Source organism: Mytilus galloprovincialis, chromosome 3 (genome assembly GCF_965363235.1).
Source record: "Mytilus galloprovincialis chromosome 3, xbMytGall1.hap1.1, whole genome shotgun sequence".
NCBI classification, from domain to species: domain Eukaryota; kingdom Metazoa; phylum Mollusca; class Bivalvia; order Mytilida; family Mytilidae; genus Mytilus; species Mytilus galloprovincialis.
This window is the reverse complement of record NC_134840.1, coordinates 47,633,400-47,657,456: the sequence shown is the minus strand read 5'-3', so window position 1 is coordinate 47,657,456 and position 24,057 is coordinate 47,633,400. Positions and strand designations below refer to the sequence as shown.

General features: G+C 31.6%; 1 protein-coding gene across 1 annotated transcript; it reads left to right on the top strand.

Moving 5' to 3' along the window:
* Window positions 1-2,512: 2,512 nt before the first annotated feature.
* On the top strand, window positions 2,513-23,721 carry LOC143066443 (uncharacterized). Its single transcript, XM_076239368.1, has 6 exons — window positions 2,513-2,647; window positions 17,555-17,625; window positions 18,474-18,582; window positions 20,926-21,008; window positions 22,542-22,643; window positions 23,088-23,721. The coding sequence occupies exons 1-6, from the start codon at window positions 2,526-2,528 to the stop codon at window positions 23,594-23,596; spliced, it is 996 nt and encodes a 331-aa protein (XP_076095483.1). The 5' UTR covers window positions 2,513-2,525; the 3' UTR covers window positions 23,597-23,721.
* Window positions 23,722-24,057: the final 336 nt, after the last annotated feature.

The window sequence follows — 24,057 nt, the reverse complement described above, 5'->3', positions numbered from 1 at the left end:
CTACTTTTACATGCCCTTAAGGTTCATGTCTTAAAACTTTTCTAGATGCACAGGTTTTTCTGTACTCAGATTAAATTTTCAGGTGAAAATGCAGCCATTTTAGCCAAAGGGTCCACATGAACCTTAAAAAGGAGTCAATGTAGGGCAGGTACACGAATATCGTACACAATCATTTAATAATCAAGTTAAAAAATATTTCAAGATCTTACACAAATAAACACACACACAAAATCAAATGCACTACTTATATACATGTAAGGAACTTTGAATATTGTTCATTTGCGATGTTATCATAAGAGGTAATAGAAACACGAGTTGTCTTCAGATGTCATATAAATACATGTACATTTAATAAAACAGTACTGAGTATCACTCTATTTGTCAAATAACAATTTGGTTCTACATGAGCACAAGTTAGCACACAAATAAACGATTTTACCGTATTCACTCCTATCATGCCTGTAAACTAGTTGTTCCAGCTATCCGGAATATCTTTAAAAGTCGGATTACATGTTCCACAAAAACTCGATATTTCCTACTTGTGTTATTTTTTGCATTAGAAATTAATCAGTTGCCCATTTGCATTATTGAAAGTACATAAAATTAAAGCTCGAGATTACATACTGTTTTTTGGTATACATCTGCAGATGCGGATACGTCAACGTATATGATACGGTTGATACGTCTTTAAATGTCCGACCTCTAATGTTAACTGTTGCATCTTAAATGGAAGGAACTCTTTACATAATGATTTTACATATGTTTCAACAATCAGTCGTTGATTACTGCAATGTACCGTATGAGAAATTAACTTTATTTGGCAATTTTGAGGTTATTAGAGCTCAACAGTTAATTGATAGTATATTTAAAATTGGGGAGTATGAACCTAAACATATACCTGACCATTCATTATTATGCTGGACTTTTAGTACACAAGTTTATTTGAATGACAAAGTAGCACCCGGCGACAAGTTACATACAGAACCGAATAAAAGTACTAAATTTGACACTCGCAATATACATAATGAGTGGATGGCAGACGTTGAAATAGTTGGAAAATTAAATCAGTTTATGCAGAACTTAAAATTATCAGGAATTAACCAGAAAGAACTGGACGATAAATATAATGATTTGGTCACAATTATTCATGACGAAATGAACTCTAAACTTAATAAACGAAAGGTGGTTCACTTGAATGGTCTTAATGATAAATGTAGGAAATTGAAAAAAAAACTGGTGGAACGATAACCTCACTGCGCTCTGGAATGAAATATGCAAAGCCGAACGTAAATGGAATAGAAGCCATAACCAGGATAAGAAGAACTTGCGTCATATATTTGCAAACAAACGTAAAATTTTTGATAAAAATTGTCAACAGACAAAAAGGCAATATTGGTAACGAAGTCAAGATAAATAAAGGCAACAGCAGTATACCGCTGTTCAAACTCATCAATCCATGGACAAAAAACAAAATCGGGGTAACAAACAAACGCATAGATATAAGAGGAGAACAACGACACAACACTACAATGTAGCACAAACAGAAACGGACCAAGCATCAGACAAAATCCCTACAGAATAACAAATATAACATCAAAACCAAATACAAGAATTTGGGATAGACAAGTACCGTCACACGTCTTATCGCAATGTCAATTTACACTCAAAAATAAGAGAAAACAAACGACGCAACGTTAAATTGTAACACACACAGAAACGAACTATAATATAACAATGGCCATATTCCTGACTTAGTACATGACATTTTTAAAGGAAAAAATGGTGGGTTGAACCTGGTTTTATGGCATGCCAAACCTCGCACTTTAATGGCAAGGTTAAATATAACATTGAAATGACAACATAATATTACAGGACTACAATACAAATAAATAGGAGAACGTATTAAACAAAGAAACACATGATTAATGAATAACAAAAAGCATCAGGTTTAAAATTCAATACGCCAAAAACGCGCCTTGTCCACACAAGACTCACCAGTAAAACTTTTGGATATACAAAGTTCATTATTGTATTTTAAAATCAATAAGTAATTACATAACCAAAAATGCTAGGAGAAGTCTCTTATATGTCACCAGATAACTAGAAATTCTTCTAATTAATTACTGATGTAAATTAAAGTGCTTGATTTTAAAATTGCTTTCGTAGAATTTATCAAGTTTTAATAGCGACTTATCCTATATTGATTTTATGCACCTACTGGCATTAATCTCGTTGCCATTACTCAAGACTTTCGTGTTATTGTTGACAAAAGAAGAAACAATAAGGTTTTAGTTTATATAAATACAAAAGTTATTCAAAATGAATGTCAATAAAAACATATAAAAAACAATTGGAAATTTTAGAAAATTGTTGATTGTGCAATATTTCCGGTGCTTTGATGGTTATTTTTTGTAATCGACAATTTATTTCAAGAGTCTCTTCCGTTAAATAGAATAATCCAGTATAAATAGATATTTCCTTATTGTACTCTGGTGTCAATGTGCATATATATGCACTGAAATCATATGAAAATGTCCAGCATGGATCGCTATGGTTCTACTTTATACCTTTATTTCAAAATTCTTACCTGTGTTCTACTTTGCTGTAATAGTCATGGAAAAGAATACACTGGACCAAACGTTTGTTGGTAAGAATATGTTTCAGTTATTGTAGTTATATGTACCAAAAGTTCGAAGGGAACAACTTATAGTGCATGCCATTCAGTGAAGACCACCGTGAATGTTCAGTCTCTGGAATGGTAGCAAGAAAAAGGGATATCGGTATAGCTTGTCTAAGACAAGCACAAATCAACATAATTAGTTACTGTACAGAATATAAATATACGTGTACTGTACGTACTATGTTTTTTTTTAAATTTGATCTGCCGATGCATCGGAAATTTCAGTTCTTGCTTCGAAATTATGATTTTAAAGTGATATATTTTTTTGACGAGGTATCAAAACTAGTGTTTTCCCATTTCGTTTGCACTGTATATTCCAGGTGAAGAGTTGGGATTTTTTTTAATATTCGGAGAGTGCAACGACAATAACGAATTGATATGTCATTCGTAATTCAACAACAACTTCATTTACATTACATTTCAGCAATGCATTACCGAGATGTGCATGTTATGCATCTCACCCGTTTGCATAGTACCATGCCGTTTATTTTTCTTAACTTTGATCAAATATGTACAGGAGGACAATGAAGATTTTTTTTTATACAAGTTAAACTTTCAATATCGATTTATTGGATGCCTGGATTTTGCTTAAAATAATGAATTTAAAAGAATGAATAATAAAATCATATGATATGAAATCGCGTTTAATTTACTATGAATTAAAAAAAAATCCATTTAAATTAAAATTTGAATCAGAATACTTCTATAAAGTAATTAAGGAAACATAAATATTTGATTATCTTTTTAAGCAAAAATTATTTTTTTATAAAAGTTTTCATAATATTCACATTTTCTTAAAGTTTGTTATGATACACATTTCTTCTGATGTGACAAAAACCATTTGCACGGGGGAGAGAAGATATTTATTTGTACATGAAAACTTTTATATATCACAAAATTTAAACTCTTGTAATACATATATTTTTTTAAAAATTTTAATAACTTTCTCAAAATATCCTGGATTTCTACCAAACTTCGACAGAAGCTTGTTTGTGATCATAAGATAATATCCAGAAGTAAAGTTTGAAAAAAAAAAATATCCTTTTCTCGTTTATTACTTATAAACGGACTAGTTTTTTTCCAGTTAACATAACATACACTCTGCAGTTAAAGTTTTTTTAAACATTTATTAGTTTTCATAAACCATCCTGAATTTTTACCAAATTTGGACAGAAACTTCTTACAGAAATAGTGAAAAGATAGTATCTAGAGAGAATTTTAATATTTTTTTCCCTATTTTTGTTGGGCCTGCGACTCACAGCAAAAGTAAGCGAGACACTGGGTTATGCGAAACCCTTACAATTTTGTTAGCTGAATTCCTCTGTAACCCATCTCAAGCTAGGGACTGAATTGAAGGTCACATGAATCAGTATTCAATGAGGTCCAATTATTAACTTGCAAGTGCACGACTCATCAACCATGTTTCTCAGCTTATTTAACAAAATAGAAACAGATAGGCTGCTAAAAGTGAAATATAATTTCACTATATCAATTTCATTAATGATTTAACAACAACAAAAATCTTTTTTTTTTATTAAATCTCGTAGCTAATGCACCTACAGCAAAATGGTACATTTTAGGCTGATCACTTTTTAAGAGTACTCACTGATATTCTAGTTAGTATACCATAACTTTTGATCAGTTGACCATATTACAACATTGTTTTAACAGTTATTTAATAGGTGTAAAAATTCATTTTAAAGTTAGTAATTACTTGTAATTACTGGACTGTTTTAAGAATTACGTGCATCGGGAATTACAAGACAAGACAATATTTTATTTGAGTCTCACCTCTTCATTATATAAAACATACAAAAGTTAATAAAACAACATCATAAAACATACAAGAGCCACTCTAAAAAGAGTTATGAGAGACTATCTAAAATGTATATACATTATTTACACTAAAATTAGCTATATAAAATACATTTTCTTTTCAATAAAATGTCATTACAGATTTTGGCAGTATAAAAGAGATGTTTGATAAAACAAATAACAACGCAAATATTTATACACAGGACATTTCATTTATATATGTTTTTCATCTTCAATTAAAAGATTTTCATCACCAATACTGTTACAATGTATAACAAATTCTATTTAAAATGCACTATTGGCGTATTAAAATGTTCAACTTGTTGCCTTTTGTTGGCTGTTGTTCGTGTGTTTCTTTGTCAATTGTATTCTCCAATTTATGTATATTGTAGTCCTGTAGTGTTGAGTTGTCATCTTAATGTTATATTTTACATGGCTATAAAAGGGGAGGTTTGGCATGCCACAAAACCAGGTTCAACCCGCCATTTTTTTCTTTCAAAATGTCCTGTACCAAGTCAGGAATATGGCCATTGTTACATTATAGTTCGTTTCTGTATGTGTTACATTTTAACGTTGCGTCGTTTGTTTTCTCTTATTTTTGAGTGTAAATTCACATTGCGATAAGACGTGTCACGGTAGTTGTCTATCCCAAATTCATGTATTTGGGTTTTGATGTTATATTTGTTATTCTCGTGGGATTTTGTCTGTTGCTTGGTACGTTTCTGTGTGTGTTACATTGTAGTGTTGTGTTGTTGTTCTCCTCTTATATTTAATGCGTTTCCCTCAGTTTTAGTTTGTTACCCCGATTTTGTTTTTTGTCTTTGGATTTATGAGTTTGAACATCGGTATACTACTGTTGCCTTTATTCAACTAAAAGACCTTCATACCTTCCAGTCTCAATTTTCAAAGTAGCAGTACCACTTCTAAATTTGGCATAGGCACTCCAATATTTACCAGGTATAATTTTTAATAAATATTTTTCTTCGCCAAATTCATTTTTGAAAAGTCTGTAAGTGCTACAATCACGTGATCAAGGTGACAAGTTGTGTTTTTTGGTACGAGAAAATTTTGTGTTGAAAATCAATAGTTTCATCCAAATATCAACTATCCTTCAACTTTATATTGCAAACTTTGAGAATATATATTGGTAATATGATCTTAAATCACGTTGATTCAAGTTTTATGCAGTTCTTGGATGGGAATCCGCTGAGTCAATTTGGAGCGATAGACTTTGTGAAAACAGTAAAGGCGCCCAGTCCATTGGTAGAACTTGCTCAAGACAAATATAATAATGTGAGTACATTTACGACATTAACTGCAGTAGCAGATGTGAACAAGACACTTTCACTATCACATAAGCTCACCCATATCTATGCCTACACCAGCTTACGATAATATTCAACTCAGTGCCCTTATGAACATGATAAACAACTTATCTGATAATTTCAATAGTTTAGCCACCAGGTTAGAGAACCGAATGTGTGAAATCGAGGGAAATGTCGAAAAATGTCTCACTGTAAAATTCAACACAGTCATACACGACAGAGTCCAAAAAGAAGTATGGCAGTTAAAAGCTCAAATGTCAACAAAAGTTAAGGAAATTAAAGAAAAAGTTATGTCACTAGAAAAATCATATGCTAAAGTGTTTTCGGCAGGTACCCCAAAAAGCAATAATTCTAGTAGGGAGTATAAAAAAGAAGATGTGGTATGATTGCCAATGAAACAACTATCCACAAAAGACCAAAATGACACAGACATTAACAACTGTAGGTTGACCGACATCATTTAAGTGTTATTGTAAAAAATCTACCCTTCAATAAACGGGAATAAAATGATAACTCGATACTATTGTCAAAAGTTACTGGTCTTTTGAAGGATGGCCTAAAATTGCAAATATTGAAATTAAATTTGTGATTAGAAAACCTAGTAGATCAGACAACAGGCCGGGTATCGTAGTAACGTCGTTTCAAAATCTTATTCATAAAAAGTCAGTGCTGAAAGAAAAGAGATCGTTAAAGAATTCGTCCAAGTATTCAAATGTTTTTATTGAAAACGATTTACCATTAAAGCAAAGGATAATCAATAGTAACATCGTTTATATTTAAAGGCCTTTGGCAAAGAAAACGACTACACAATTAAATCAGGACGTGTGATTAGGAAACAGGAAAGTGTAAACAGTGATTACAATTCGTTTCGGACCAATGACCAACGTGGTCAGTCTACACACAGCCGTACACATAATTATTCACAACAGGTCAATCGACACGGGGAATACACAAATGAAGGGCGAAGTTTCGGAGACGGTAACAAACGTGGACGAGGAGGTTTTAACCAATCACGTGGTAAACATTACTAGTTATCCTGCGGGTTTTGGAACAGAAACGGGTGGATAAAATATGTAAATAGTGATAACAATAATTTGCTTGCTGTACGATTGAGAAATGTAATTTGCATATATTAGGACTAGCTGAAACTCATCTGATTGGACAAGCCGGTATCGTCATCAATGGCTACACATGGATACGAAATAACCGTAAACAATTACACGTGCGTGCTAGAGCAGGCTCAGGAGGCGTTGGTTTATTGGTGAGAAATGATGTTTTATCAGATTATAATGTTACTAAAATAAACGATTTAGTTGATGGAATTATATATATACGCTTTTCCGAAAGAAATAACACAGAGTCTTGTTTTTATATTTGTGTGGTTTATCTATCGCCGGAAAATTCTGCACGGTCAGTAAACATGGTAAACATTCATGAATTTTAAGATTCGCTTACATCAGATATCTATACAATTCCAAATGGTAGTCCTTTTTACCTATGTGGAGACTGGAACAGTCGGGTTGCAGATTTACCGGATTTTATAACGGGAATTGATAATTTACCCGAGCGACAAGTTGTAGATTTTACTCACAACACGTACGGAGATATTTTGTGTGATTTTCTTAGTAATGTTAACTGTTGCATCTGAAATGGAAGGAACTCTTTACATAATGATTTTACATATGTTTCAACAAGAGGGGCATCAGTCGTTGATTACTGCATTGTACCGTATGGGAAATTAACTTTATTTGGCAATTTTGAGGTTATTAGAGCTCATTGGCAAGATTGGTGTCGGTAGTGAAAGACAGAAGACCATACCCATGGAAGTTGTACTAGAAGATGGTTCAATTTGCTCTGACACTAACATTATTTTAAATAAATGGAAAACTTCTTATGAAAATCTTCTGAATTGTGATGCTGTAACTAATGTAAATGAAAATATGTCAAATAATATTTTGGATGTTGATTTAGATTGTGGAATTAGTATTGATGAAGTGCTAAAAGTATTAATGCAAGCTAAAAATGGAAAAGCGCCAGGGATCGATTTGATACCTGTAGAATTGTTTAAAAATAATTTGTTATTACATGTTTTGCATAAATTATTTATGTTTTTGATTTGGTAAAATTCCGTCTGTATGGTGTAAAGGTATTATCGCACCTATCCTATAGTGTTCTACATCGGATCCCAGGGATCCTTTGTCTTATCGGGGAATAACTTTTGCACCTTGTGCCTATAAATTATATTGTAGTATTTTAAACAATAGATTGGTAAATTGGTTAGATCATAGAGATATTTTACATGATGAACAAAAAGGGTTTCGTAAAAGTAGAAGTACTATTGATTATTTAAGCACAACTACGTCAATTACTGAGAGAAGGAAATTGAAAAAAAAATGTCAACTTTTGCTGTCTTTGTAGATTTTAAGAAAGCTTATGATACAGTGAACAGGAGTTTATTATTTAAAGATTTAAATGATCTTGGAATTAGTTCAAAATTTTCAAAATATTATCAAAACGATTTACTCTCAGGTTGAATGTGCAATTAAATTGAATGGAAACTTAACTGAGTGGTTCAGTGTTAACTCAGGCTTAAAACAATGGTGTGTTTTATCACATATATTGTTCAATATTTTTATAAACAGTTTAGTCACAGATATAAAAGGTCTAGACATCGGTATTGATATCGATGGTGAAAAAAATGGTATTTTATTATATGCCGATGACATTGTATTTTTAATTGCTGAAAATGAAAATGATGTACAATTAATGCTAGATATTCTTAATAATATGGTGTGAAGATAAATTATTGAATGCTAACTTTGAAAAGACAAAGATTGTGCATTTTAGAAATCCCTCTGTACAACCAACAAATGTAATATTTTTACTTGGTGAAAAACAATTGTGTATTGTACTAAAATATCAATATCTTGGCTGATTATTAACTGAATATCTTGATTATAATGAATGGCAAAATCTGTAGTTAGGTCAGCAGGGAGAGCATTAAGTTTACTGATTGTAAAGAGTAAAGCACATGGAGGTTTCCACTTTAATACATATACCAAACTTTTTGATAGCTTATAGATATAGGAAGATGTGGTGTGAGTGCCAATGAGACAACTCTCCATCCAAATAACAATTTAAAAACAGTAAACCATTATAGGTCAATGTACGGCCTTCAACACGGAGCCTTAGCTCACAACGAACAACAAGCTATAAAGGGCCCCAAAACCATTCAAACGGGAAAACCAACGGTCTAATCTATATAAAAAAACGAGGAATAGTCTGGTCAGTCATAAGTTATGGTGCAGCCATATGGGGCACCAGATATTTTTCTTGTATTAATGCTGTCCAGCACAGAGCTATCCGTTTTTTTACGGGTCTTGGTGAATATACACCTAGTGATGCCATTAATGGGGATATGGGTTGGAAACCTCCATGTGTGAAGCAGTGGAGTTGTGGTTTTAGGCATTGAGCTAGATGTAATGTTATATTAACAGATAGGGTGAATTATAAAGTGTTTCAATGGGCATTTAGAAACGCTATTAATAAAAAGAAAAACTGGTGTTATGGAATTTTGACAAAGTTTAGAGAGTGTCATGTAGATTTATACACTAATTTCGAAAATGTGTTGCATAAAAATGTTATTACACAGTAAGAAGATTTTTTATTTGAAAATTATAAGATAATTGGCATAATAGAATATTGTCACAAAATGTTGGAAAAAAATTACGCACTTATAAATTGTTTAAAGATGTTTTTGAAACAGAGATGTATTTTAGGAAGAACATTTCAATACGACACAGAAGTGCATTTGCTAGATTTAGGTGTGGCGTTGCCCACTTGCGAATAGAAACAGGTCGCTATGAAAATAAAACTGTAAATGAAAGAGTTTGCTTTGTGTGCAATGATAAAATTGAAGATGAGAAACATGTTATTTTAGATTGTCCTCTATATGCAGATTTACGTGAAAGTTTATTTTATGAAGTTAAAAGAAGGAATGGTGATTTTAATATTTTATCTGATGATGATAAGTTTATATATCTTTTTAAAAATACTGATCGTTTTGATGTGGTTGCCAAGACCTGTTTTAACATTTTAAGTAGAAGAAATAGTTTTTATATGCTGGATTGATGGTTATGTTTTTATAAACTTTTATAGACATGATAATTGTAGTTGTATGGTTTTACATAACAAAAATGTGTTTATAGACATGATAAATATATAGTTATAATCTATCCCAAATTCATGTATTTGGTTTTCATGTTATATTTGTTATTCTCGTGGTGTTTTGTCTGATGCTTGGTCCGTTTCTGTGTGTGTTACGTTTCGGTGTTATGTCGTTGTTCTCCTCTTATATTTAATGCGTTTCCCTCGGTTTTAGTTTGTTACCCCGATTTTGTTTTTTGTCCATGGATTTATGAGTTTTGAACAGCGGTATACTACTGTTGCCTTTATTTATATTGATTCCTATAGTCTCTCATAATTCTTTATAAAATGGCACTTGTATTTTAATTTATAAAATTATTGTTTTATTCAAGCATATATTATGATGATTGTATTATATGTCTTACAAGTGGTGAGACTCAAATAAAATATTGAATCTGAATCTGAATCTACGTAGTTTTCTACGCTCGTTTGACATTAAATCAATATACCATTGCTCTTTAAATCTATTGAAACAGATATTTTCAATATATTTTATTACATGTTTATCAATAATCAAATTAGTATTACAAAAATGTTCCATATCAACTTTTTTAAACTTTGTGTGTACTCTGAAATTCCAATGTTTCAGTCTATTATTGCATATATTATTTGCCCAAATAAAAACTTTTTTGTTTATTCTATTATTACACATTTTAGTAAATCTACTATAAATGACTCGGACATCAGACTCGGACTTCTCTTGAACTGAATTTTAATGTGCGTATTGTTATGCGTTTACTTTTCTACATTGGCTAGAGGTATAGGGGGAGGGTTGAGATCTCACAAACATGTTTAACCCCGCCGCCTCCGGGTGCGGGAATTTCTCGCTACATTGAAGACCTGTTGGTGACCTTCTGCTGTTGTTTTTTTCTATGGTCGAGTTGTTGTCTCTTTGGCACATTCCCCATTTCCATTCTCAATTTTATTTATGTCCAATGTTTTACAATACATGGCATCCAACCCATATCACCATATAGGGCTAAATTAGGTGTGTACTTTCCAACACCCATAAAAAAACGCATTGCCCCATTTTTTACAGCAATTATACAAGAGTTTTCTTTACTTCCCCATATCGCAGCACCATATTCAATTACAGACATAAGAAGAGTGTCAAAAAGCTTAGTAAAAGTAGAATATTCAAAACCACCATTTGCTTTGCATTTAGCAATTAGTAAACCTTATGATCTGCTGGCTGATTTTGCTACAATTTTCGCCATCTCGTTATAATTCAAAAACTCATTTAATAATAAACCAAGATACATATATTTGGATACAATATCTAACTGGTTTCCGTTCAACATAAATTCAAAATTTGTTTGTGTCACAGATTGTGTTCTAAAATGAACAATTTTTTACTTGTCCATATTTACAACTTAGTCATTTACATTATAACATATACTTAAAACATCTAATACTCTTTGAAGGTCATTTTCATTTTCGGCTAATAATACTACATCATCTTCATATAATAATATACAAATCTTTTCACCATTTACATTTATACCAATATCTAATCTCTTGATGTCATCAATTAAGTTATTTCTGAAAATATTAAATAATAACGGTGATAATATGCAGCCTAAATTTTAGTAATTACATGTAATTCCTAATTTCACCTATTTACTGTAACATATACACAGGATGTTTAATGTCACCCGGTTGCTTTTCGTTTGCACGTCTACCTGACAACAGAAGGTCACAGGACAAAAAGTCAGGGACAAAAAAGTCACGGGACAAAAAGTTACAGGACAAAAACCCACAATTCAGTTTTGAGATTATTTTCTTTAAACAAGGAAACACTTATTCTAAAAATATTATATGTATCTATAATATTTATGTCAATCAATATGTGACACTTTGATAAACTATTGACTTACTTTACTTTACTTACTATAATAATTGTTGGGCATTGGTTTTTTTTCTCTTGGGACGAAAACATTTGTTTGTTCTAAAAGGAATGTATAAATTTAATTCTAAAGAAAAATAACTTATACAGAAAACAGGAAAAACACCTTTAAAAAAAGAATAGGAAAGAATTATGATAGATTTTATTGTTAACTATTTTCTGGTAACAGTATATTATATATCCTAGATATCTGTCAAAATAAATGTGCTCGTGTCACAGTTAAAATAATGTTTTTTAATCAAGAAATTTTGAAAGCAATCATATCAAAATACCACCAAAGAAAATAATAGAAACAGCAGAGATTTTGCATGAAAAAATTAAAACTTAATCAAAGAAAGTCTTACTATACAAATACTTGATTTGATACATCACCTGCCATTTTGAAAAATCCCGTAAAAAAATCACTTTTTTAAATCGATGTTTGACAGAATTTGCTCTGATATTAAACTGTTTTAAGTAGAATTCTTTACCAGATATATGTTTTAATATACTTAATAGATTTGCAAAGGATACAGCCCTCGGACGTTAATCGGCATAACACTCCCACATCTACAATGGGTTTTGGAGTGCATGCTAACGCGGGAATACGCCAACTACAACGTTTAATGTACAGCGTTGGATTGGTTTATGTCATCTAAAGTAGCAAGTCGTTGAGCATCAAAAAGTAAACCCTCATCGAAGATAGCGGGTAAAGGGGAGCTGGCCCAGCACGTCCGTTCAGCTGTAATGACTGAGACGTGACTGATGGATTGAATGGATTGAGAATCGATGGAATGTTATTTTATTGAAGCACCTATGCATTTTATATGGGGCAATATAAAAAAAAATGGCAGCTAGTATACGTCACAATAGTCACGTGATGTCTAACTTACGTCTAAACCAACGATCTAATCTATATAAAAAAACAAGAAACGAGAAACACAACTACTGAACATCAGATTCCTGACTTAGGACAGGTGGAAATAATTGCAGAGGGTTTAAATGTTTTGATGATACCAAACCTTCACCCTTATCTAGCTGAAACAATAGTGTAACATCACAACATAGAAAGACACACTATAAAATATCAATGGAAATGGTTTAACTCAATCACAAGACCCATACTGTGTGAGTTCGCGGTTAATTGGTTAAGACCGATGGCTACAGTGCTGAAGGTCCCGAGTTCGATTCTCACTCTGGGTGTTAAAAATATCAGTACATCAGAAGGGTAATGTTCACCCTCTCACACACATCTCTGGTACCCAGACAGGAGTTTAAATTAGAATGGGTACTTTGGGGCCTCGGTTGGTCAAAGTTGTTCCCTTCTTTGACCTGGAGATCAATCTTCTGATATCTCCCTGGTTTGTCTGTTCCCGCCGAGTGACACGGTGGTTCTCACCGAGTACTTCGGCTTCCTCAACCATTATAACAGACTTCCCGGTGTCCTAGCATTCCCTTTGTGTTGGGTGTGGATTGATCGTCCTTGTAAAAATAATTGTCGTATAATTATACGTTATTGACACATCTTCATTAATCCCGATAGGGAGTGTACATGGATGCCACTGTATTCTCGCAGCTTTCGAATGGTTCTTCGGATAACGGAGGCATTTACCAGATTTGGTTCAATAATATAGGATATTCAGTATGTAATTTTGCAAGTACAAATAATTCATAGAACTGCATGTTTTGATAAAATAATTAATGTCTTCACCATACATAATTAAGTAAGCAACTATATATACATGTATGTGTGTTTGAAAATCTTTAGCTATTAAAAGTTTGGATTTTGTAACTGATGTACTGTACCATGTTTATTAAAATTAAGTTCAATTCTGTAATGCAATTATTACCTAGCTTTATACTCAATACATTTGAGATTTACCCTTTTTCATTTCTTAATACAGGTATATGATGTCATTTGAGAATGACCCCTGCTCCCTTTTTCAAAACTCAAATGCATGTTTGTATTTCTTTCAATCTCATAAGTTTGCAAGAATTCTTTCAATGCCTGTTTGTATACAGACAGGAATTGACTTTTGAATTGATTGTTGCTGTGTAATTTGAAAAAGATAAATTGAATATGCACATGATATTGGTATATGTGTAGTACCTGCAAGTTTGTCGCAAGTTTGGCTCAAACAATTGTCGCAAGCTTGCAGCAAACAATTGCCGCAAGCTTGTGGCAAATCTAATTTGCATAGTTATGTTTGCATCAAGCTTGCCGCAACCTTCATTTGCATGGTGAAATGTTTGCCGCGGGGCTTTTTTTTTGGTAAGTGTTAACACAAGTGGACAAACATTGAACGAATACATTAGATCTATGATACAATGTAAATACAAAATCAACAAAATAAGGGATGAATAATTAAAGTTACAGTATTTTACCGCTGTGAAATGTGAAACAATAACAGAAAAACAAAAAATAAGCTTGAACAAAAATCCGCCATTTGTAATAATATCACACAGGTAAATGTTGTTACACTTCAAATGGAAAATAAATACTATTGTTGATCATAAAACGAAGTAGTGAAAATTGATAATAGTTATTATACCAACCAAACACTTACCAAAGCTGGTATGTAGACAAGATATAAGTTGAACCCTGAATAAGTAAATATTAAATAACAAAATGTGTGTATTACTAATAGTATCAACAGGTCATATAAACAAGAAAGTTTGATTTGAGAGGACACACAGTTACTGCATGACCGCTAGTTTTCAAAAGCATAAAACAATTAATAATATGTTTGTTTTTTCATTGACGATTTTACCGTATTAAAGAAGCCGCCTTTTGCACATAACATACTAGTAAATAGTTTACCCACTGTTCTTCAAACTAATTTAACATTTCTTAAAGGGGCACTAGCGTTGACATTTGTAAAAAAATAATATCATTTTTTTTGCTCAATCAATAATGAAATGCAAATAGTGAAATAATAATTAGCTTTTAGCAGCCAGTATGGTTTAATTTTGTCAAAATAAGCTAAAAAAAACCTTTGATTATGAATTATTCACTCACTTGCAAGTGAATGATTCGACCTCATTGATTCCGTATTCATGTGAACTTCAATTTAACCCCTTAGCTTGAGATGGATAACACGTGAATTATATGTGTAAAGTTGTTAAAAGGAAAAGAATGTCAACATTAAAAGTGAAACAAAGATAAATCATTTGATTGACTGATTCGATCCACAAAAGATCTTTCTTATACAGGTTAAAACGATGATAAACATGTATTTTTCATCTATAATATGAAATTAAATAGACCTAGAATAATCCAACAGCACGAGTTTGCTTAATCTATTTATATCTATATTTATGTTTACATCGCTTATATGGACATTGCATGACTTTAGAGGTCAACTTAATAATAAATTAGATGGCGTCTGGACTCAAATACACACGAAAAGAAGCTACGTATTTTCATGCTCGTGCCCTGTTTATTATTTATTTTAGACTTTTAATAGTTTGAATAAATGTTTTACATTGTTATCAATAAAATAGGAGAATTTGATTAAAATCGATGAACATGAATTTGACAGCTAGTGCCCTTTAATTAAAGAGGCACTAGCTACGAAGTATATAAAAATTTAAAATATGATTTGTTTTCAATCATTAAAGTCATATGAAACTTAAAATTAAAAAAAATTATGCGTATGTTTTTTTTAAAACTAAATGGCTAGTTTTTATTATAAAAGAGAATCAAGAAAATTCTATATTTTTTCCAAATCATGAAGAAATTAACTTTTTTTTAACTGTTTGCTTCCAGTATACAATTATTTTATATTTGTTCTGTATGCAGCGAACTTAGCGTGACTTTTCTCGTAAAAATCCGGTGATTGCATTACGCATGGATCTGTCCTTGAAATATGTTTTTTAACTGGTTAAAACTAGTATCTTATTGTACATGTCATCAACATCCATGCTTCTTTGTTGATTGTTTACAAAGGTGACAATCGATAAATTTAGAGTTCAAAACACGACAATTAATTAGCTGTCATATTTTCACATCATAACAGACCAAGAGAATTGTTTAACGATTATACGATATTGATGCCTAAAAAATTATAAAATATTGCACATAGGACTAACTTTATGATAAAAACATGCATTGGTTCAAGAATTGGATAAACATTATTTTTCACCTGTCACTCGTTTCATATGACATGAATGAAAGTGAAATAGTGAAATAATAGTTCGCTTTTAGCGGCCAATGTGGTTCAATTTTGTCAAAACAAGCTAAGAAACATTGATGATGAATGATTCACTTGCAAGTGAATAATTCGACCCCATTGAACCCGTATTCATGTTAACTTCAATTTAGATTGATAACGCATGCATTGTGCGTGTTAAGTTATTCAAAGGAAATAATGTCAACACTGAAAGGGAAACAAAGGTAAATAATTTGATTGACTGATTTGATCCACAAAAATCTTTCATATAAAGCTAAAAACGATGATTCACATATATTTTTAATCTAAAATATGAAATTAAACAGACGTAGAAAAATTCAATTGCACGAGTCCACTTCCTTTTTCTATCTATTTTTATGTTTATATCGGTTATATGACCATCAGAGGTCTTCGGAGGTCAACTTGATAGTTAATTAGATGACATCTAGACTATAATACACACGAAACGAATTTTTATAGTCACGAGCCCTTGCCCTGTTAATTGTTTATTTTAGACTTTTTATATTTTAGATAAATGGTTTACATTGTTATAAATCAAATATAAGGATTTTAGTCAAATCGGTTTGCATGAATTTGACAGCTAGTGCCCCTTTTAGAAGTTCCAGAAGTCAACATGAAAACAACTCTGTTAAGCATGCATATTTTCGCGATTATATGGTATCTCGACACTTACAAATAAAAAATCAAGCCCAAGCTAAATGATAGGCGGAAGTTCTCAAAGATACCTTCAGTCTCTATGTGTATCTAGACCATATGATTACTTCTGCTAATTGTACAAGTACTTTATACTCTAAAACTCCAAAAACAATATAACTAAAGGTTTAGAGATTTTTATGCAAAATGAAAAAAAGTAATTATAGATGGTAATGTAGAGTTGAGTTAACATTAGTTTGGTTAGAGATAAAAAAAAAATGAAGACAATATAAATATTTACTAAATGAATAAGATCATATCATACAGTCATCATAGGTACCAGTCTTATAATTTTGATACACCTAAGTATAAAGTTGAAGAGCATTGAGGACCAAAATTCAAAAAGTTGTACCAAATACGGCTAAGGTAACCTATACCTGGAATAAGAAAAACCTTAGTATTTCGAATAATTCTTACTTTTGCAAACAGTTAATTTATATTAAAATAGATGACCATATATTTGATATTCATGTTAACATCGAAATGCTGACTACTGGGCTGGTGCCTTCATTTGTTTAAAAGTACTACATAATCTTTTTCGATAAAAATGGTTCTCCAACATTTGAGTTCTAAGAGCCATAATAGAAGTATTTTACTTTTCGTATCAAAATTGACTGAATGGACTTTTTACCCTTTTCACAGTTTGATTCGAGGATATAATATGCAGATTAAAATCGTATCATAATTTTTAACTTTTGAAGGTTATTGTTCAACACAATTTTAAATTATTACATTAAGACATTTTTCCTAACTATAGGAAGACGATAAATAAACAGAAAATTCAATACTGCTGTCTGAATTATTACTATGACAAAGGCAAATGTAAAGGTAATGTTATAGATTTATCAAATATGCACCCACTAACGAAAAAATAACAATAATCAAAATTTTTATAAAACAATCTATGAATACTAGCATTAAAATTTATTTGTTTAATTAGATTTTATAGTGTATTTTAAACAAATTTAATATTCCAAAATTTGCATTCTTTGCTACTTTAAAAGTAAAACAACCAAAAAAACAAACCACAAGGAAAATTCAAAACGGAAAGTCCTTTAACTAATGGCAAAATCAAAAGCTCAAACACATCAAACATACGGAAAACTACCATATTCCTCAATTGGTACAGACATGTCCTTACGCAGAAAATAGTAGTTTACATCTGGTTTTATAACCAAACCTCTCACTTGTAAAATGTGATAAACAAATTCAATGTACCCAATAATATACAATTGAACGAGTGCTTGTTGGTATATAGCAATTTTTCCACTGTTAATGTGTTAGTGCACATTTGATTAGTGTTTCATTATTATACGTTAATTTGATTGGCTAACAGCCATATCGCGCCATTCTTCATTTAAAAATGAATTGGATGAATAGTAACATACATGATGACGCACGTTTCCACAATAAAGTGCAAATGCAGGTAAATAAAAAAATAACTCGATAGTGATCGTGTTTTTATGATTACAGCGGAAAAAAATGATTATAAGTATTGTATGCTTCTTTTGGTAATTTCATAGGGTTGTTAAAGCGTTGATCGTGCGTTCATTTTTAGAAGAGGCGCTTCCGCGCATCATACAAAATATACTCTGGCCAACGCTTTAACACCCCATTGAATTTACAAAAAGAAGCATTCAATTCTTAAATGAACTTATCTTATAATATAATTTCAGCATGTAGTCCAGGAAGTATAACTTTAGATAGCGTAACATGTGTTCCTTGTCCACCGAACACATACGGAGAAATATGTAAACATAAATGCATTTGCAGTTTGAAACAAAAGTAAGTTCTCTTTCGCTTTAGATTTATATACAGTTGAGTAATTTATGAGAATTATACATGACAAATGTTGTTACTGACAGAAATCACATGACTGTGGAGTATCTAAATCAAGATACAATTCCTTGACTAACTATACATGTTAAAGTATTTGTTTGCACCTGTCCTAAGTCAGGACCCTGCTATTATTAGTTGTTCTTTGTCGATAAGTGTTTTTTGTTTCTAAGTCTTTAATATATAGATTAGACCGTTGGGTTTCCCGTTTGAATGGTTTTACATTATAGTCGTTTTTAGGGCCATTTATAGCTTACTGTTCGGTGTGAGCCAATTAAGGCTCCGTGTTGAAGATCGTTCTTTGACCTATAATGGTTTTACTTTTACAAATTATGACTTGGATACAGAGTTGTCTCATTAATTGACACTCATACGATTTCTTACATCTATGAAGCGAAAATACGGTTTTGAGCTTTTAAGTTTATTATTGCCGTACACATGGTATTTTATGATGTACATGACATTTAGACATATCGTATCAGTTTTAAATTCATATTTTTTTTTTTAATTTTACACAAGTGCATTCTGAATAGGTCTGGAAACAGAGACAGTGTCCTTTGATTTTCGTTGTCTACAAATTCCCTGGTGTGGACAGTTTGTTACTTGCAATTTTTTTTCATATTCCTTTCTAACTTAACACAAAATGGTCCATATTTTCAACCCACCATTTTTTCTTAAAATGTCCTTTGCCAAGTCAGGAATATGGCAGTTATTATCTAAAAGTTCGTTTCTATGTATGTTGTTTAGTAGGTTTTTTTTGTTTCACTTCAGTGTTTTTGTTGTTCTTTTGTTTTCCTCTAATAGATGTAGATGATGTGTTTCCCTCGGTTTTAGTTTGTAACCTGGATTTGTATTCTCTCAACGATTAAAATCTTTTGAACAACGGTTTACAACTGTTGCCTTTATTTGAGTTGGAGTTGATGAAGTTTTCTTTAAATTTGATATAATTTGTCTAAAAAGTAGCGAACCACACTGTAAAAGCGCAGGTGCGATGTTTTTAATTCTAATTTTTGTCTTAAACGAAATCCACTACGAAACAACTGTTGTCTCGGGCCAATAGGGGTAAAAATCTAATCTCATATTTTTTTTGTCCAAATGTGACCACACTTGACCAAATGCAATGGCAACTGTTAATCTGGATGGCATGTTGATCGTTATGGTGAAAATTTGTCATTCAACATGCAAATTTCCTTTTTGTGTAAATTATAAACGTTAAAACATGAAAATCAAAAAATCTCTAAAAAAAAAGTTAGAATTGTTCTGAATCCAAATTTTTAGTAATCCTCAAAATCCAAGAATCAATTGGTCAACTTCCAAAGAAGATACTCGTAATCGATTTAAATTTTTAAACTTATTAAAAATACATGTGATGGTTGCGTTTCTATTGACGCTCAGTATATCTTATTTGTAAACCATTCAATGAATAATAGGTTTGAGATACTATCGTAAATATTGAAAGTATAAAGATGTTTTCTAACGCATGTACCAAGTCAGGAATATGACAGTTTTCATCCACTCGTTTGATGTTTTTGAGCGTTTTGGTTTATCATTAAAAATTGTGATTAGTGACTATCCATTTTGAATTCTCCTCGGAGTTCGTTTTATTGTTTTGTTATTTTACTTTACACTATATACAGATGCCGAAATATAGCGCATTTCTTATTATCATAAAACATATAAAAATATTCTTTAATTGTATGTTTTGAATCTAAGACACAGCTAATTGTTTTCCCGAGAAAGATCCGTAACTTTTGTAACCCCTAAGCTGAATCTTGAATAAAAACTGCATTACCACAGCATGTTTTCCAATGGTTTGTTGTTAAATAAGATCAAATCTTTCATTGTTTTATCAAGTACTCTTTTTTCAACTTGACCCAATTCCTGTCCCCTCTTCTACTTCTTTTATTTCCCTTGTCAAGAACACGTTTCGGATAATAAAGCTAGCTGATCTGATTTTACATTTTTCACTGACCAATTTAAAGTGTGAGTATTAATAATTGTTTAAACCTTTTCCTTTAATTCATTTCTCATAAAAGGGAATTACATTTAATTTCATGAAATGCATTTGAACTAAAGTAACCAAAATAGAAATGTGCAACCTTTTACATATTCAAAAATTATTGAAAAATACAACCAACCATACTACAATGAATACATTGTACTTTTTATTTTTCTCCTATGAAAACTTCCCTAGTACCTCCTTTCTATGCCTTACCAATACCAAATATTTTTTAAACGTTTCTTATAATTTTAAAAAAAAATTTAACGATACATAATTATCTACTTATTTAGATGTAATCGTCAGTTTGGCTGCATCGACGTTTCTTCAGCTGTGACAATAAGACCAAATACAGAGGAAGAAAGTTATATTCAAAGTAAGTTGAGCGATCAAAACTTTTGTAACTGTATATGCGACAACAATGTACAACACATCTTTTATCAAAAGATGGTAGAAAGACACTTCGGTAAGATCAGCAATGGCATATAGGACTATAGTATGATGCAGCACTTATATGTCTTCCTTCAGCTGGTTTCAATGGATTACAGTCTTGAATTGATCAGATTTGTATTGAGTTTTATTCATTGCATTTGAATTGTTCTTCACTAAATTGTTCACTATATTGGCTAATCCTTTTTGTTTACTTTTAACGAAGTCTTATACTAGTAACTAGGACCAAACCGTTAATCCCCTTGTACAGAAATACTAGCCGCTGGCTTGTTCTTCTGGGCTGCACGTTGTCTAATTATAACTTGGAGAACTTTTTTTGTGACTGGTTCCTTTCTATTTTTATTTATAGTGCCAAGTCTTACTTGGTTTATGTCATTCGTTGTATATGGGTGCACAAAGTCAGATGATAGCTTTCAAACAGCTCTCCAACACGTCAATGGATGCTCTTTCTCCGTTGAGTTAAAATCCAGAATTTATATTGTCGACGTACACAGACACATACATATACAAATACTTATATAAACCAAAAACATATAAGTTTAGTTTTCGACAATAGATATGTGCGTCATAGGCAATGTCAAGCACCAAATCGTTCCGAGTCTAAACAGAAGGCTGTTGGAATACGGACGCAAATAAGGTTGTTATTCCTTGCAAGTCAATGATAAGCAATTATTATTTGCTTTGACATGCTAACATACCTTTCTATAGTCCTTCGTTCATAAATATAGACATTGTAAAGAAACTAAGGATCTTATCTCCTCATGCACATTAGATGGATTTAGTATTTATTTTAGGTCAATTTTGGCCATACAGTATTTTCAAGTATTCAATATGTTATTTAAACAACCTAAGATTTTGTTTGGCTTGATCGTCGATCCGGACGCACTTAACATAAAATGTATCATTTTCTTTTTTTAATTCTAACTTTGCTTGTGCGATCGGCGGTGTCAAGCCATGTTGCACTGTTACACTACTAATCAAGTTTAAGGTTGAAATTTCGAACGAAGTCCACCGAATTTTTATGTGTTAATACTGTAGTCAAATGTTTTCATGAGTTGCTTTCTGCATTTTTTTATTATTTATTTTATTGTTTTAAGTTTAAATCAGTCCATTTTATTTCTATTTTCTTAATATTTTCACCTCTGAAACCACAGGGCCATTAATTTATGGACCAAACTTGGAAAATAAGGCTTGAGGCATATTATTTATGTTGCATATGCCCCTCTGGCAAAGTTCATGACTGCTTCATGTAGCTTGAAATTATCAATAGAGTAAAATCATTGACTTTTAATTTTTTAATTGACCCAATATTTATTTTCTTCGATATTATCTTGATGATTTCGATAGCAAAAAGTATTACGACATAAATGTTCGATTGACACATTATAACAGCGAAGTTCTTTTCATTTTTTTATATTTTTATACCAAACGCTATCAATTTTTATTTGCATCATTGTAGACTTTAGTGCAACTTACCGTGGATTCAAAAAGAGTGAAAGCAGTACCGCATTTCCTTTCTCTACAGAACAAAAAGAAACAGAGGACACAACGAAACATACAGGTTATTGCTATATATATTATTAGGTAGAATATATAATTAAGTTGTGTTAATTCTTATTAATTAAAAAGCAGTTACGGTTTCTCGTATAAATTAATTTACATTTCCCATATCGGGGGTTTGTATAGCTTACTATGCGAAAATGTTATTGGTCATTGTTGAAGGCTGTATAATGACATATAGTTGCTATAGTTTACGTCATTTGGTGTCTGTTGGGAAATTATCTATGAGTCAATCAGACCACATCTTTTCATTTCTATTTTGTCGAAGGGAAGAATGTTAACATATTTGCTTTTTTTATTTATGGGTATACAGACAAATGCAGATTAACAAAGTAGGACATTTCGAACATATTTACTTGACATGGGTACTTTTATAATTATTATCTTTTACGAGATATATGGTCAATGATACATGAATACTGAATATAATTGCCTCTTCTTTCAGATGCAAACACAAAATTTATGTATTATCTGGTGATAGCAGGTGGTTTAGTTGGTTGGCTTGTATTTTGTTTCGCGGCGTTGAGATTAGTTTGTAAGAAGATTAAGCGAGAAAGACCATCTCGTCAACTGCTTTCATCTCCGACTGAAGTAAGCGCTGTTGAAATGTCACTTCCAGTGCTACCCAATGAAAGTATCTACAATGAAAGTATCTACAATGAAATAGACGACGAAATAGAAGACATTCCGTCTTCAGCTGGCCATTCACCGTCTTACTTGAGTGTGACAGACGACAGCGAAAAGTCTCTTAACAACTCGAACACGGAAAACAATTCCATTTGTGGAGCTAGTGTGTCCACTCAAAAAGATGCAGACTTAGAATACGCCGATTCTCTATCCGACGATAGCCAGGAGTCTTTTGGTGAATGTATTGCAAACAAAAATGAAGATTATCTTCATCCATACACGACATTACAAGTTGACAATGAAAATGCATGTTCATATACCAACTAAACACATTTATACTTTGTGGCATATTTTTACAGATTAGAACAACTATTAAATCTTCTTATTTAAACAGAAAGTTGTTAGTGATTTTAAACATCGTATATCATTACAAACACAGTGTAGGAAGTCTATCAAAGGGGAACTAGCTACGAGATATGAAAAAATATTACTTCGTTTGGATGCATCATTTATAAAGATAAAACAAAAAAATAAGATTTCGTTTTTAGCAATCAATTGAGTTCAATTTTGTCAAAATTAGCAAAGAAATATCGCTGATGAATTATTCACTTGCAAGTGTATAATTCGACCTCATTGAATTCGTATTCATGAGACCTTCAATTTAACCCATTAGCTATAGATTGGTAACGCATTCATAATTCGTGTTCAACCATAAAAAAGAAAAGAATGTCAACATTGAAAGTGAAACAAAGTTGAACCATTTCGTTGACTGATTCAATCAACAAAAT

What these genes read in the sequence shown, in the direction of transcription:
- LOC143066443 (XM_076239368.1), top strand. Translation starts at nt 2,526, where the DNA reads ATGAAAATGTCCAGCATGGATCGCTATGGTTCTACTTTATACCTTTAT. An exon ending in ATTTGCAGTTTGAAACAAAA is followed by an intron (nt 18,583 to 20,925) that starts GTAAGTTCTCTT and finishes CTACTTATTTAG; the next exon opens with ATGTAATCGTCAGTTTGGCT. An exon ending in GGAAGAAAGTTATATTCAAA is followed by an intron (nt 21,009 to 22,541) that starts GTAAGTTGAGCG and finishes GCATCATTGTAG; the next exon opens with ACTTTAGTGCAACTTACCGT.